Raw genomic sequence first — 13,569 nt, forward strand, 5'->3', positions numbered from 1 at the left:
AAGTTCAAGTTCAAGTTCTAGTTCTAAATTCACGTTCAAATTCTAAGTTCAACTTCAAATTCTAATTAAGTTCATGTTCAAATTCTAAGTTCAACTTCAAATTCTAATTAAGTTCATGTTCAAATTCTAAGTTCAACTTCAAATTCTAATTAAGTTCATGTTCAAATTCTAAGTTCAACTTCAAATTCTAATTAAGTTCATGTTCAAATTCTAAGTTCAACTTCAAATTCTAATTAAGTTCATGTTCAAATTCTAAGTTCAACTTCAAATTCTAATTAAGTTCATGTTCAAATTCTAAGTTCAACTTCAAATTCTAATTAAGTTCATGTTCAAATTCTAAGTTCAACTTCAAATTCTAATTAAGTTCATGTTCAAATTCTAAGTTCAACTTCAAATTCTAATTAAGTTCATGTTCAAATTCTAAGTTCAACTTCAAATTCTAATTAAGTTCATGTTCAAATTCTAAGTTCAACTTCAAATTCTAATTAAGTTCATGTTCAAATTCTAAGTTCAACTTCAAATTCTAATTAAGTTCATGTTCAAATTCTAAGTTCAACTTCAAATTCTAATTAAGTTCATGTTCAAATTCTAAGTTCAACTTCAAATTCTAATTAAGTTCATGTTCAAATTCTAAGTTCAACTTCAAATTCTAATTAAGTTCATGACATTCAAACATTCATCTTCTACTCATAACACTTCAATTACTAATTTCTAACTTCAAATTAACACTTTACTAACTAGTCCTAAAATCAAATCCAAAAAAATCTCAATTTAACCTCAAATTACATATTCTCAAGTTTAAACTAGTTCTAAAATATAAAAATGCTAATTCTTCACTAACTAACAATGCCCAATTTAAAAATGCCTAATTTCTTTTTAAAAAAACCTTAAAATAAAAATCTTCAATTATCTATACCTAACTAACAATAATCAAATCAAATTAACAATTGAATAACACAACCAACAAACAAAAACAATAATATACTAACAAACAATCAATTATAATTACTAGCATTAAAGCCAAGTATTAATACTAGATGGACACAAACACATTATTGAAAACAATTGTACTTGAACTTTAGAAATTTAGAAGCACCAACCTTATCTCCAACTTTGATGAAAGAAGCAAAATAAACTTGTATCAACTTTTTTACATGTTGAGCTTCCTCAGTTGCCTAGCACGAAAAGTTCTTAAATTAGTTAAATATAAACTTCATATCCAAGAATATTAGTTTATATATATATATATATATATTCTCAAGTTTTAATAAGTTCAAGTTTCAATTCAAGTTCATATATAATTTCTAAACTTAATTAGTTATATATTCAAGCTAATTAGTTCCAAGTTCAAGTTATAATTTCAAGTTCATATTCCTAATTAAGTTCAATTTATAGTAAATTCAAGTTATAATTAATTATAAGTTCTAATTAAGTTGTAATTCAAATCCCTAAAATTCTAAATTCAAACTAGCTAGCTAGTGTCCCAACTTCAAACTATTAAATTAGTCCTAAAATATCAAATATAATTCAAACTATTAGTCCTAAATTCCAAATTCAAATTAGTCTTAAAATCACAAATTGAAAGTACTCCTAGAATTCAAAAATCAAACTATAGTGCTAAAATCCCAAATTCAAACTATTAGTATTCCTAAAATCTTAATTATAATTCAAACTAGTCCTAAATTCAAAATTCAAACTAGTCTTAAAATCACAAATTCAAACTAGTCCTGAAATCCCAAAATCTAACTAGTGCTAAAATCCTAAATTCAAACTAGCTAGATATTCCTAATCCCAAATTCAAACTATTAGTCCTAAAATCTCAATAATAATTCGAACTAACTCAAATAATACCCAAATTCAAACAACTACTTAAATACCCTAATTCAATCTAATCTTTCAATTCCAAAATCAAACTAATTAACTCAAGAAATACCGAATTTCAAACAAATCCTAAGATACCCTAATTCAAACTAACCCTAACATTAAAATTTTCAATTCACAATCAACAAACACAAACTAACAATCAAATAATCCCTAATTCAAACTAACAATCAAAAATCCTAAATCATTCACTTACTAACTAACAATCAATCAATAAAAAACTAATTCAATACACTAATTAACAAATTCAATACTCAAATTGAAAGAAATTAAAAATAATATTATGAAACCCTAACCTTGAATTAAAGGAGAAGGGTAGTGGGTCGAGGTCGGGGTCAGTTGCCTAGCACGAAAAGAAACAAATGTTAATCGGTGTGTGTGTATGTTCGACTAACATTAAGAGTAATAAGAGCACAAGCAAATTCTGGACAAACATAGGAACCTTAGATGGTGAAATATAAATTGAACTAAGTATATTAGTACTCTAATTTTGAGATACTTCAACTAAATAGAAACAAAAGAAATCTGTTATGGAGGTTCTAAAAATTCACCTTGAGTAAGAAGGTCGGGGATGGTGGCGTGAACTGAGAAAGCTGATATGGAGGCGGCACCAGTCGGGATGGAGGCGGCGCGACCTCCTGCTGCTGGTGCGACCTGCATCTTCTGCTGCGCGCGACCTCGATCTGCTGCTGCGCGCGACCTGCCTTTGCTGCTGCGATGGTGGCGTGGCGTTGGTCGGGGATGGGCGCCGATGGGGGTGGGCGCCGATGAGAGAGGAGTGAGAGAGTAGTAAGACTTGACTTAGGGTTTTGATATTATCATTCTTTTTTTAAGAGAAGTGTTTAATTTACCGACCACGGGATGTCGGTATTTTTAAAAATAATTATCTATATTTAAAAATATTTAATAAATACCGACATCGTGAAGTCAATATTATTTAAATAAAATAATCATTTAAATATACCTACCTCTTTAGGTCGGTATTTATTAATTTATTTTAATATAAACTAATTTAATTTTATTGATCAACAAAAGTTTATCAATATCACATTTATTATATAAATCTCCTTGAATTGATCATCGATATTTCTTTAATTGATAATGTATTTCATATCTGAACCACTAGTATATAAGACTTGATTTGTTAAACTACTCGAGGAGTATATAATTAATCAACGTATTTCATACTCCGATGAAGTATCCTTTACATGTCATCATAATTAGGAGGTGATTACTACACTTGACATCCATTCAAGATCGAACGTATATAATAACTAGATAAGTATGGCCCGTGCTTAGCACGGGCCCAACAAATTTGCATTCTTAGGGGTCGTTTGGTAGAGTGTATTAGCAAAAATAATGCATGCATTAACTCTGTGTATTAGTAGTCCCTTGTTTGGTACACTTTTTCATATTATGTATAACTAATGCAAGCATTTAGTTACACACTCTATAGTGTATTACTATTACCATGGATTTCTAGGTATTAGTAATGCAAAGAGATTTAATACATGCATTAGCATAGTTAAAAACTCAAGTACCTCTCAAAAGCACTTTTACATCTTCTCCACCATAATTGTGGAGGATATTTTTGTAAATAAATATTTTTATACAATGCATACTATTTTTATTACACCAAATTAAACAATACATAAAAAATAATCTATGCATAACTAATACAAGCTTTACTAATGCAAGTATTACTAATACACTCTATTGAACATTACGGTTATACCCTCTAACATTATGTTTATACACTCTACCAAATCCGTAAGTAATTTGTCCTTGTTTGGTGCTTGTAGGTTGCGATTTAGAATGTGATTTCTCGTTGTTTGCACAAACTCAATATTATGAAATTGTGATCTAGAATGTGACTCTCGTTGTTTGGTGATGAGCTGTAATACAAATCCAGTATTATAAAAGTTGGAATTATTATATTTAATTAATTAAAATCCCATTTGACTTAAATTTTTTTTAAAATAACTTTGTAAAAGTAGTTTATAGAAAATTAAATTTTAGTAACTTTTGAATTGAAAAATGAAAAGTAGGTGAATACATACTTTTAATTTTTTAGAAATTATTTTATACTTATTTTAAGTTATTTTTAACTTTATCAAACACTCTACAAAATTAAAAATAACTTAAAAATAGATTTGACCAATTTTTAGTCGATCCAAGCTCTTAAGCATACGTTTTGATTACCTTTATGAGCGGACGTTTGGTCTTTAAATTCTTTTTATTAATATTATTCCACATTTATTGACTTACAAAGAATTGTAGATGTAAATGTTTACTTTCTCGGCAGATCATGATGAGTCGGACATGGTTCAAGTAACACAACACTAGGGTGTCAAATGGGAGGGTTGTATTGAAATTAGAGATATTAAAATGGATTGAAATAGAAATCGGATTGGGTCTTGACCTGCCCAAGTTTACTTTGGGCTCAAATGGGCTAAAAAACGGGTTGAGTTGATCCGTCCAATTTGACCCGCTTAATCTCAATAATTTTAACATAGTGATATTTAACTTTTATAATCACAATTTAAATTTCAACTCAAGATTATTATTTTTTAAAGTAACAAATGAATAGATAAATCCTAAAAGATGTTAAATAGATAATAATTCATACCTTCAATATAAAAACATATCTTAATAAAGAGTTTGTAAAGTTCCATGCAAGGAACTTTCCTTGAGAAGAAAAAGAAATGCTAATGGAGACTTACGGTCTAAGCAGAGAAGAAAGCAACTGTTTTATTGAGTAAAGCTTAGATTGAATTAATATCTGATACAAGGCATCTATATATATCCTAACTATAGTAGGATGTAGAACTAATCTATAGTTAGTTAACTATGGTAGAGTGTAAAACTAATCTGTTGTTAGTTAACTAACATACTAATACAGCTGGAATATTAGTGAATTAACTAACTAACTTCAGCTAACTGCTTATCCTTAGTGACAGCTGGATCCTCAATATCCCCCTTCAAGCTATGCACAAAGAAGATGTTGATCATGCCTAGCTTGGACAAAAGATGAGAATGCTGCAAACTGCTAAGCCCCTTAGTTAATAGATCAGCCAGTTGTGCAGAGGAGGCAAGATAGAAAGTGTTGATTAGTCCTTGTTGGAGCTTCTCCCGAATAAAGTGACAATCAATGTCAATGTGCTTGGTACGTTCATGAAATACTGGGTTGGCAGCAATCTGCATTGTTGCCTTGCTATCACAGTAAACAGGAACAGGCAACTGGATGGGCCAGTCCAATTCTGAAAATAGTCCAACAAGCCAAACAATTTCAGCAACTGCTGAGGCTAAACTTCTGTACTCTGCTTCAGCGGAGCTCCGATATATAGTAACCTGCTTCTTTGACTTCCAAGAAATGAGGGAGTCACCAAGCTTCACCAAATAACTGGTAACAGACCTCCTGGTGTTAGGGCAAGCTGCCCAATCTGCATCACAGTAAACAGCTAACCGTGCAGAGGATGTAGAAGACATGAGAATGCCTAAGCCAGGGCAAAGCTTGAGATATCTAACAATTCTTAAAGCGGCCTCCATATGAGATGACTTAGGATTCTGCATGAATTGACTCAGACATTGCACAGAGAAACAAATGTCAGGCCTAGTAACTGCCAAGTAACTAAGTCCACCAATAAGTCTTTGGTAGCCGCTAGGATCCTGCAAGGGTGGATCTGAAGTGGTGATTCCAATGTTTTTATCGAATGCAACAGTGGTGAACTTGACATTTAACTCCATAGGAGAGTGAACTGGTTTAGTGCCTGACAAACCTAGGTCAGAAATGAGTTCTAACACATACTTTCTCTGATGCAGAACTATGCCTGTTGAATTTCTAGCAAACTCTATAGCAAGAAAAAATCGCAGATTACCAATATCTTTAATCTTAAAGTTGGTCTGCAATACCAGTTTTGTCTCTGCAATTAATTGAAAATCATTTCCTGTAATCAGCAAGTCATCGACATAGACCAAGACAATAACAATCTTCCCTACTACTTTCTTAATAAAAAGAGAGTAGTCATGGTGACTCTGAGTGAAACCAGCACTGATTAAAACTGATGTGAACTTTATGTTCCATTGACGAGAAGCTTGTTTAAGACCATAAAGAGATTTAAGCAATCGACATGCCTTCTGCTTGTTCCCTGTGTCAATGAAGCCCCTGTGGCACTGTCATGTATACTTCATCATGTAAATCACCATGTAAAAAAGCATTGTTGACATCCATTTGGTGTATTTCCCACCCTTTAGTTGCAGCCATGGAAATCACTGTACGAACAGTGACCATTTTCACCACAAGGGAAAATGTTTCTTGAAAATCTAATCCTTCCCTTTGATTGTAACCCTTAGCAACTAAACGCGCCTTAAATTTGTCAATGGATCCATCTGCCTTGTACTTAATTTTGTAAACCCATCGACAACCAATGACTTTCTTCCCTTTAGGTAAGTCAACAATTTCCCAAGTATGATTATTATTTAAGGCGGTGATCTCGTCTTTCATTGCAGCCACCCACCTATAATCTGCAGCAGCCTCGGCATAGGTGTTAGGTTCAGTTTCAAGAGAGAACTTAGATATAAAACTCTGATAAGAAGATGACAATGCATCATAAGCAATAACATCAAAGATAGGATATTGACAGTGATGAGCTCTTCCACCTATGGTTGGAGCGTAATCCTTGAACCAAATAGGTGGTCTTACTGATCTACCTGACTTCCGAGTTTGTGATGGAAGGGACCAGTAGCATCAGAATTAGATGATGCAGCAACATCCTCTAACTGGTCATGAGTAGAAGAAGGCTCAGCAACGATCACAGTAGTCTGAGAAATAGAGGTGTCCTGATCCATGGAAACATCTACATCGGCATGTTGGTCCATTGGTGTAAAACAATGAGGTTGCAAATCTTGTGGTATATTTAATAACCGGAAAGGGAAAATGTGTTCATTGAACATGACATCTCGACTCACAAATATTTTGTGAGTAATCAAATCAAGAAGCTTATATCCTTTCTGATGGGGATCTATAGCCAAGAATACAGATCTGATGGACCTGGCACTAAGTTTATCCTGGTTAATCAAATTAGTAGCATAACATTCACAACCAACAACTCTGAGATGAGATATGTTTGGTTCATGCTTATACAATAACTCAAAAGGAGACTTGCTATCTAACAAAATATAAGGAATTCGATTAATCACATACACTGCTGCTTCAACACATATGCCCCAAAACTTTGCCGGTAAGTGACTTTGGAATTTAATAGCCCTGGCAGTTTCCATAATATGCCTATGTCTTCGCTCCACAACGCCATTTTGTTGTGGAGTGTAAGGGCATGAGCACTGATGAAGAATTCCAAAAGAACTAAACAGATCACTGCAAGTTTTGTTGACAAATTCTGATCCATTGTCAGATCTAATGACTCTAATTTTGCAATCAAATTGAGTAGACACCATAGTAACAAAGTTTTTAAGTAGGAAAATCACATCAGATTTCAACCTCATAAGGAAAACCCAAGTCCATTTAGAGTAATCATCTACAATGGTAAGAAAGAACCGCATGCCATCATATGTTTCAGTTCTATAAGGACCCCAAACATCCATATGCACCAATTGAAACAAAGTATTTGATTTACTAGTACTAACAGGAAAAGGCATCCTCGTTTGCCTAGCAAGTGGACATACATCACACGTATCAAAATGAAATGTCGAATTATTCTTAAAGCAAGTAAATCTCCTAAGAACTCTCATTGGGACGTGCCCTAATCTTCTATGCCAAGTCACTGCATCTACTGATCTTTGTACTGCCAAAGCCTTCCTGAGAATTGTATCATGTTGTCCTTTCCTTCCTTGTAAAATGTACAGTCCATTGTCCTCTTTACCAATCTCCCTCACATTCCCAGTGAGCAGGTCCTGAAAAACACAGTATCCGGGGAAAAAAAAGACACAACAATTCAAATCTCTTGTTATCTTTGAAACAGATAAGAGATTGAATTTAAACACCGGCACACAAAGCACATTCGTAATCTGTTCACCTCCATCTAGCTGACAGGTTCCAATTGAAGACACCTTACGTTGTCTCTCCAGTTGGCAACTGTACCGACCCTGTGTTACCTACTTGTGCACCATTTAACAACATCTTATCATTATCAACCATGTGGTTAGTGGCCTCCGTATCGATAATCCAAGTGTAATTATCCTGACCATTATATGTTACATTACCTGCAATGTTCACATTGGTCCTGGCCATGCTTGCACTTGCTTCTCCAAAGCTTGACTTACGAAAAAGTTGCTCAATTTGAGCACACTGATCGAGGGAATTTTTTTTAGGAATATTATTACCTTGGATCAGTTGGCTTTGTTCAGACTGCTTGCCATGTCCAGAAGAAAGCTGACTTTGAGGAGGTTCTCCTGAATGTCCATTCCTTGTTACCACATTAGCCTTCTTTTTGCCTTTGAAATCTGCTGGGTATCCAATCAGTTGGTAGCAAGTCTCTCTGAGATGACCTCTGGATTTGCAATGATCACAAAACTTCAATTTGAAACATTGCTCCCTAGTATGTCCTCGCATATGACAGTAGTCACAATACAAGTCACCAAAATTTCTAGTCGGTGCACCTCGTGCTGTGAATAAGGCTGTGGGATCCATACTCTCACCAGATGAAAAATGCCCCACTGATGATGATTTTTGATTTTCATCTTGTACAATAAGGGAATAAGCTTGATTCACACTAGGAGGTGTTGTTTTCATCAATATTTGACCACGAGCATTGCTATATCCATCGTTCAAGCCCATGAGAAATTCTAATAGCCTCTGTTTTTGAAGATTTTCACTATACTCTTTCGATTTCGCACAGTCACACGAAGGCGGAGGTACAATCGAGTCATATTCATCCCAAAGATCCTTTAACCTAGAATAGTAGACAGAAACAGGCAAAGTACCCTGCACTAGTGTTGCAATCTCCTTGTGTAAGTGATAGGCTTGCGATAAATTGATTTTATTAAATCGCTCTCTAAGATCCTCCCAAACAGAACTAGCAGTAGACCGAAATAAAATTCCAGAGAGAAGGCCTTTACTTATATTGCTCATAATCCATGAGATCACCATCATATTACTTCTGTCCCATTGATTCACCAAATCAACACCAAACTTCTCACGAGTAATTGATCCATCAACAAATCCGATTTTGTTCTTTGTCAAGAGGGCGAGCTTCATCGCTCTGCTCCAAAGTGTGTAATTATCCATGCCGGTGAGCTCAATTCCCACTTGCACAGCTCCAGGCGTGTCTGAAGCTCCCAAAAACAGAGGATGATTGTGATCAAAACGTACAGCCATTATAGATCTGGAAAGAAGAATCTCTCGATTTCTTGTTCAATCCTTGCAAGAAACCCCTAGATCTTACTAACTATGTTGCTTTGATACCATGTAAAATTCCATGCAAGTAACTTTCCTTGAGACGAAAAGGAAATGCTAATGGAGACTTACGGTCTAAGCAGAGAAGAAAGCAACTGTTTTATTGAGTAAAGCTTAGATTGAATTAATATCTGATACAAGGCATCTATATATATCCTAACTATAGTAGGATGTAGAACTAATCTATAGTTAGTTAACTATGGTAGAGTGTAAAACTAATCTGTAGTTAGTTAACTAACATACTAATACAACTGGAATATTAGTGAATTAACTAACTAACTTCAGCTAACTGCTTATCCTTAGTGACAGCTGGATTGAAATTGGAGATTGAATTGGGTTCGATTGAGGATTCTCTTAAAATGGGTTAAGATTGAACCAAATCAAAATTATCTTGAGCCCAACCCTTGAAATTCTGAGCGGATTGGGCGGATTACCTATGTTTGGATTCATTTTTTGACACCCCTAGTGTGCACCATTTGTCGCATTGTTTAGGTCAGTAACCGAAACTTTATCAACTTTCATTGTCTTACAAGGTTAAGGCAAAAATAAATTTTAATCATAATTATGCTTCCCCTGCTTAGCGAACTTTAAGAGCAGAGCACTGTAAATGTATCAAATCGCAACACACAAACATTAAAATATGTCACTCAAATGAAATTTATATTGAAAAATTGCTAATATTAGTGGAGAAATTGATGTATGTAAGTGATCGCCAAATCAGATAACAAAAGCAACGCATACTAATTGTTGCATATTATATACCTATATTACGTACAAAATATCACGCTTTGAAATGTAGTGTTGCTACCAGATGTACTTTTAATATATCCATATGAGTATGCGAAGTGCGCATTCACTTATTCACATACATGAGAGTGTAAATAATATACATACACTACATATAAGCCAAAGCTGATGTATTCTACGAATGCTTCGACAAAAAAAGTAGACTCAAGGTTATTTAAACCTAACTTCTTACGAGCAATATGAATCAAGCGTGAAGCGGTAATATATTCCAGTAGGGAGGCACAATCATTCCACCTTTCTTTACCCAGATGCAAATCCAGCTCTCATTCACATTACACCCAGAAGTATATATTTAGCAACAATAGTTGGAAGGCAGAATAGAAAAATCCAATCAATAAACAACATCAAACCAGTTCCTGCAACACAGTAACAGATCTCCTAATTGGTATGGAAGTGTTCTTCAAAAAAGCTCTTGATCTTCTCCTCGTAATTTGGTAGTTTCTCAGGGTAAACCTCAAAGAAATCTTGAAGCAAATTATGAATCCTTAAAGCTTTAGTACTCATAAAAAAAGGGACTGACTTGTATCCATATACTGAGGAAAGGTTTCAGATTGTAACTTTAACATACAATGTATGAATATTCGTGATCTTTCCAAATTTTATTCAACTCCTTAATAGTCTCATAAAATGTAGTCATCAAGTCTCTAGCAGAGCATTCCAAGTTCCGAAATTTTTCATATAGTAATTAAGAAGGGAGTACAAAGGCAGGACAAAACCAGCAATCAACTTGTAACCACTCTTAGGGTTGGTTCATTATTTTACATCTTGTTCAATTTGGACCAATGATAATACATCCTTATCAATGTAGGATTTTCATCTATCAATGACAACATAAAAAATATATCCACCTGTTCAATTTCTAACCCTAAAATACCAAGAGAGTTGGCAACAAATTAGATTAGCAGTATTAATTGAAAAGTAATTATCCACTTAGCCAGAATTTACAAATGTGAGATCCTTGCTCAGAGGACTCAAAAAATTATCGAAAGGTATTGGAGGGAACATGGAAGAGATAAACTGCCCTGACACCTAGCGATTTTTTTTTGAATGGGTGTTTTAAAGGGGGATTTTTTGTTCCTCATAGATAATTTATACAGATATAATTCTTAGCCTGATCTTTACCAGTAAACTTGTCAAGAGACACAAATTTCTTTGGATCATGGTGCTGAGGAAGCCTCTGGTCCTCATCGCTGTCATCCATGTACCATACATATATCACGTCCCCTCTTGGATTATACCAGAATTGAAAAATTGAGAGAGCTTGCGAATAATTCTCCATTTTCTTCTCTAACCAATCAATTTTTATGTGTAAAGATTCATCCAAAACCAACATTAAGATCATTCTCCTCTTTGCAAATGTAGGGGGCAATGAGGGTAAGTAACTCCATCCAGGGGTGGAGCCACCTTAGTACAAGGGGGATCTGAACCCCTTCGGTGAAAAATTATATTATTTATACATGGTTAAAATGATTTTTTATGTATATATATAGTAGATGTTGAACCCCTTTCGACTACTTTGTGTGTCTATTCTACAGATTTTGAACTCCCTTATTGAAAATCCTGGCTCCGCCACTGACTCCATCAAAGTAACCAAATCATATACAGTTAACACGTTAAACAAAAAATTAAAAAGGTATAACCATATGTATTGATAGTAACATAGTAAAATTAGAAGTATATAGTTTAGCTAGCCTTCCCCCAACCCTGAATCAAACAAAGGAGGCAAACAACAACAATGACATACCAATGCAATCCCAGAAGTAGAAGTGGGTCTAGGGAGGATGGTGTGTATGCATACTTAACCTTACCTTGGGAAGGTAGAGAGATTGTTTCTGATAGACTATGGCTCAAGTAAATCATATAATAAAAATGGAGGCAAGGAACCAATCTTTGGTGGAAATCTGCCATCTTTCACTCAACAAAGTAACAATAGTATCTTCCAGACTGCGTGTCCATAATCCATTCATGATCACAATCAGTTTTTACATGAGACAACTTTTAGGTTCATCAAGATTTCTCATCTTGAAAGACGACTCAAAATTGTACTTCTTGTATGGTTTTTGTGTTAAAACCGAATAATCCAAAACATACAAAAATATCAAATAAAACCATCAGAAAGTTCTTTTGAAGTTACTAATCACCATAATATATGTTGCCAAGGCTTGTACTCTGCAAGACCATCTGATTGTACCTCATATTCATGCCTCAAAGAGAATGTAAGTGTGAAGAAACTTACATGAACAACCAACCATTGAGAGTTGTAATGTATTCATCTACCTTAATTAACACAAACATTCATGCAGCGAGTGAAGAATCTGAAAATTAAGATATGTGATAGAAAAGAAAAAGGCATTTATGAAAAATTCATGAGTGACAACAAACACTATTTTTCAGTGAATGCAAGCATATGAAAAATATCGCAGACATATTAAGAAGGGGAAATTTAAGTGATTAAGTAAAATAAGAACCAAAGGCGTATCTAAGGAGGGTCACCGGGTTCACGTGAACCCATGGTCCTCTCCCGAGATCATATATTGTAGTGTTATATTTTTGAAAAAATATTGAAATATGTTCAGGGGAAGGACAAAGGAAAGATTCAGCGAAGGATAAGGTGGAATGAGATCCTCCTGTTGATGTGTGAATCTACACTTGAAGTATCACATAATGCGATTATGACTGGGTACACCTCTCTCCGCGAGGTTAGAAATTTGAAATTTATATTTATCTTATTTTATTTTTCTTTCTAAAATTAGATAACACCTCTCTAAATGGTTATTGGTAACACTTTTGACATTTTAATTAGTTTTGGACCTATAATATTAATTTTTATATAAGAATTAATTTTAGACCTATAATTTTAAAAATTTAACGGTTTTCAATAATAAAAATCTAAATGTCGAATCGATCAAATTTATATCATAGATCAACATTTTTATAACCGCGCACCCATTATCTCAAAATCCTGGATACGCCTCTGAATTAAGAACTCACCTTACACACGGAAGAGCTAAACTCTAAATCGATGAATATGAGATGAAAAATTAAGAGAATTTAAAAAAAATTCTAAATCCAAAACTTTAGTGAATCTTCTTCTTATTGAAATTCCGAAGAGGAGTAAGAGATTCATATATTTGTTTGATTTTACCTTTACCCAGTTGCCCTCTTAGGGTTAACAATAAAGATGAGGAATGAGAAATTATGGAGAGACATAGCAAGAAAATGGAAGAATGATCCAGAAGCGTAGTAGAGGAAAAGAATTGAAGAAAAAGACGAAAACACCCTTACTTTTGTTTTAAATAACTAAAGTAGAACCTTGTCCAACTTCTATAGCGCGATGTACAATAAATTTATGCTATGGTCGTCCTGACTTCATGCTTCTATATAGTAGAAATACTATCTCGCATTTCATACTCGAATGGATTATATGTTAGCTCTTCACCTCTACATCATGACATGAGATATTAAGTTCA

At 34.0% G+C, this 13,569-nt stretch overlaps 1 protein-coding gene and 1 long non-coding RNA gene across 2 annotated transcripts; both read right to left on the reverse strand.

Moving 5' to 3' along the window:
• Nucleotides 1-10,477: 10,477 nt before the first annotated feature.
• Nucleotides 10,478-11,378, reverse strand: LOC107061612 (1,2-dihydroxy-3-keto-5-methylthiopentene dioxygenase 2-like). The gene is made up of 2 exons (XM_015311188.1): nt 11,195-11,378; nt 10,478-10,632 (listed from the first exon to the last, which is right to left on the reverse strand). Exons 1-2 carry the CDS (start codon nt 11,376-11,378, stop codon nt 10,478-10,480), a joined length of 339 nt encoding a protein of 112 aa, XP_015166674.1.
• A 341-nt stretch (nt 11,379-11,719) lies between these two features.
• Nucleotides 11,720-13,301, reverse strand: LOC107061615 (uncharacterized). The gene is made up of 2 exons (XR_001474120.1): nt 13,091-13,301; nt 11,720-12,043 (listed from the first exon to the last, which is right to left on the reverse strand). It is a non-coding gene; the product is annotated as an uncharacterized lncRNA (long non-coding RNA).
• Nucleotides 13,302-13,569: the final 268 nt, after the last annotated feature.

The sequence above is a fragment of the Solanum tuberosum genome, unplaced genomic scaffold, assembly GCF_000226075.1.
Source record: "Solanum tuberosum cultivar DM 1-3 516 R44 unplaced genomic scaffold, SolTub_3.0 scf00146, whole genome shotgun sequence".
NCBI classification, from domain to species: Eukaryota; Viridiplantae; Streptophyta; class Magnoliopsida; order Solanales; family Solanaceae; genus Solanum; species Solanum tuberosum.